General features: G+C 40.2%; 1 protein-coding gene across 3 annotated transcripts in view; it reads left to right on the forward strand.

Moving 5' to 3' along the window:
* The window catches only part of PLPPR1 (phospholipid phosphatase related 1), a 228,048-nt gene that overhangs the window by 219,967 nt on the left and 5,766 nt on the right, over nucleotides 1–2,315 (forward strand). For all 3 annotated transcript variants that reach the window (XM_011366273.1, XM_011366275.1, XM_011366274.1), the window contains one exon: nucleotides 1,511–1,642. In XM_011366273.1, the coding sequence (XP_011364575.1) occupies nucleotides 1,511–1,642 (132 nt within the window). The remainder of the gene's footprint in view (nucleotides 1–1,510; nucleotides 1,643–2,315) is intronic.

Below are 2,315 nucleotides of genomic sequence, written 5' to 3' on the forward strand. Positions count from 1 at the left end.
ATCTTTACGGAAGACCCAAACCTGCTCTTAAGTTGCTCTGGTAGGAGACATACCACACTGTCTCTCACTGAGTCTGCATGTGTGCATATATATATTTCATATACACACACAGTGCATATAGATATTTCATATACACACACACTGAGCTAGGAAATGAGAGGGGAAGGATGTCAGAGAAGAGAGTGAAAGCATTTCAAAGCAGATATTAGAGAGAAGATAGAGAGAAAAAGAGAGGAGTCTGAGAATAGGAGCATACGTGTGGCATATGCTCATTATTGTTTTGTGTTTCCTATGAAGATGAAAGAGGGGAAAGGGGGCAAAGGATTATTAATTGAGCAATTACTACTACCCTACAATTCACATACACCGGATCGTGGGCTCCTAGGATGACCCTAACAATAGCCCATCCTCATTTTTTGGATGAGGACAGCAAGGCTCAAGATAAGTAACTTGCCCAATGGCCACACAGCCAATAAGCTACAAATCTAACCCGAGTCTCTTCAACTCCAGAGCGCTTACACCTTCTACTTCTCCCATTTCCTGAATGGAGGAAGTTTAAGCAGAACTGGAGAGTGAGATGAAAGAAAGCAGAGAATATTATGGAAATGTTCTGCAGGGCATGAAGAATTACAGGAAAGATTAAAAGGGATTGGACATATAAACAAAGACAGAACAATGGAAGAAGAAAGTATGGAAAGAAACAGATAAACTCTACACGGGCAAAGGAAGCAAAGCAGATGGTAAAAACAGACTCGATTTTGAAGGGGCCCAGTAGGAAATAAGAAAAGTGGGTAGTAATGTAGAGGAAAGTTTTTTTAATGGAAGCAAAAACAAAAGAATGCCATGATGAGTTATTTAATCTTAAGTAAATACTAGTCACAAAATTTAAGGATGATCATCTTACATAAAAATTAAAGACTAGCTAATCTTGAATGGGTATTTGCTATACGTTTGCCACTTAAGAGGCAAAATATTATAGTGTTGTGAACTATGGAGTTTAAATCTCTGTGTGACCTTGGGCAAGTTATCCAGCTTCTCTGTGCCTCCTTATCTAAGTTGGAGATCATAATAATATCTTTCTTGTGAGATTGTTGAGAAAGTTAAATGAAATATGGTAAAACTCTCAGAACAGTGCCAGACACATAGTGGCCCTCAGTAAGTGTTAGCTGTTAATTATAGGTGGTTTACAATTTTTTTTTTTTTTATCATTACAGATCTATGAGGCAGGTATTATATCACTATCATTTTACAGGTGAGGAAACAGGCTCAATGGGGTGGATTGATTATCACTAGCCATCTGACGATCAAACAGATGCTTCCTCGGCACCTAGACTGTGCTCAGCAGACACCCTAGACCATACTCCAGGTCTTTCCATGGTCCCTATCTGCTGGCTCAAAGGAAGAAAGTCACTTGGGCAATGATAATCTAAGGAAAGGCCTGTCACATTCAGAGATGGCCATGCATTGAAGGCTGTAGTCTGACCCAATCTTTTTTCCCCTCATCCTGCAGGGAATGTGTGTGGTCCATAACTTTAAAGGAACACAAGGCTCTCCTTCCAAACCCAAACCCGAGGACCCCCGTGGAGTACCCCTAATGGCTTTCCCAAGGATAGAAAGCCCACTGGAAACCTTAAGTGCACAGGTATAGTAAAATAATTTTAGCAAACCAAACCCACAGGCTCAGGCATGTTATCTTGGGAGGTCAACTAATCTATTCCTCTACTGGAAGTAGGACACCACTGGATCTACCCAGCACCAATAGAAATCTGATATGAAGGCCCTCAAGAACTTTACAGCTTCCTCAATCAGTCCTGTATTTATTCTGGGGCTAGGCAATCGTGAATCCTCAGGAAGTTTTAGTAATGTCTATCTTAAACCTCAGCTGCTTCAGGATACCGCAACCTCCGATGTAATGCCACAGTTAAAAATTTGGACCAATCATGTGGGAGGCCAATCTGATTTAGTAACTAGGACAATAATATTTGGAAAGAAGAAGATTTTGTTACATTCAGGGACAGATGTAAACTAGAAGCACTTTTAAAAAGTTTTTAACTAAGTATCCTTTTGGATCTATTTTGATAACCACCAAAAGTTCAAGGCAACAATGCTTGCTGATCGCTTATTTACACCAGGACCTCGCTTCACACCAGGGATACAGAAAATAACTAGCCACATAGTCTTTGCCCTCAAAGAACTCACCGATGATTAGGAAAAGTAGATATAAATGAGTAATCAGAATACGGCAGGCTGAATCAGAGGTCCAAAAGTGCTGTGTGAGTACAAATTGAAGATAGGGAAAACCATGGAAAAGGCTT

The sequence above is a fragment of the Pteropus vampyrus genome, unplaced genomic scaffold, assembly GCF_000151845.1.
Source record: "Pteropus vampyrus isolate Shadow unplaced genomic scaffold, Pvam_2.0 Scaffold123, whole genome shotgun sequence".
In the NCBI taxonomy this organism is placed as follows: domain Eukaryota; kingdom Metazoa; phylum Chordata; class Mammalia; order Chiroptera; family Pteropodidae; genus Pteropus; species Pteropus vampyrus.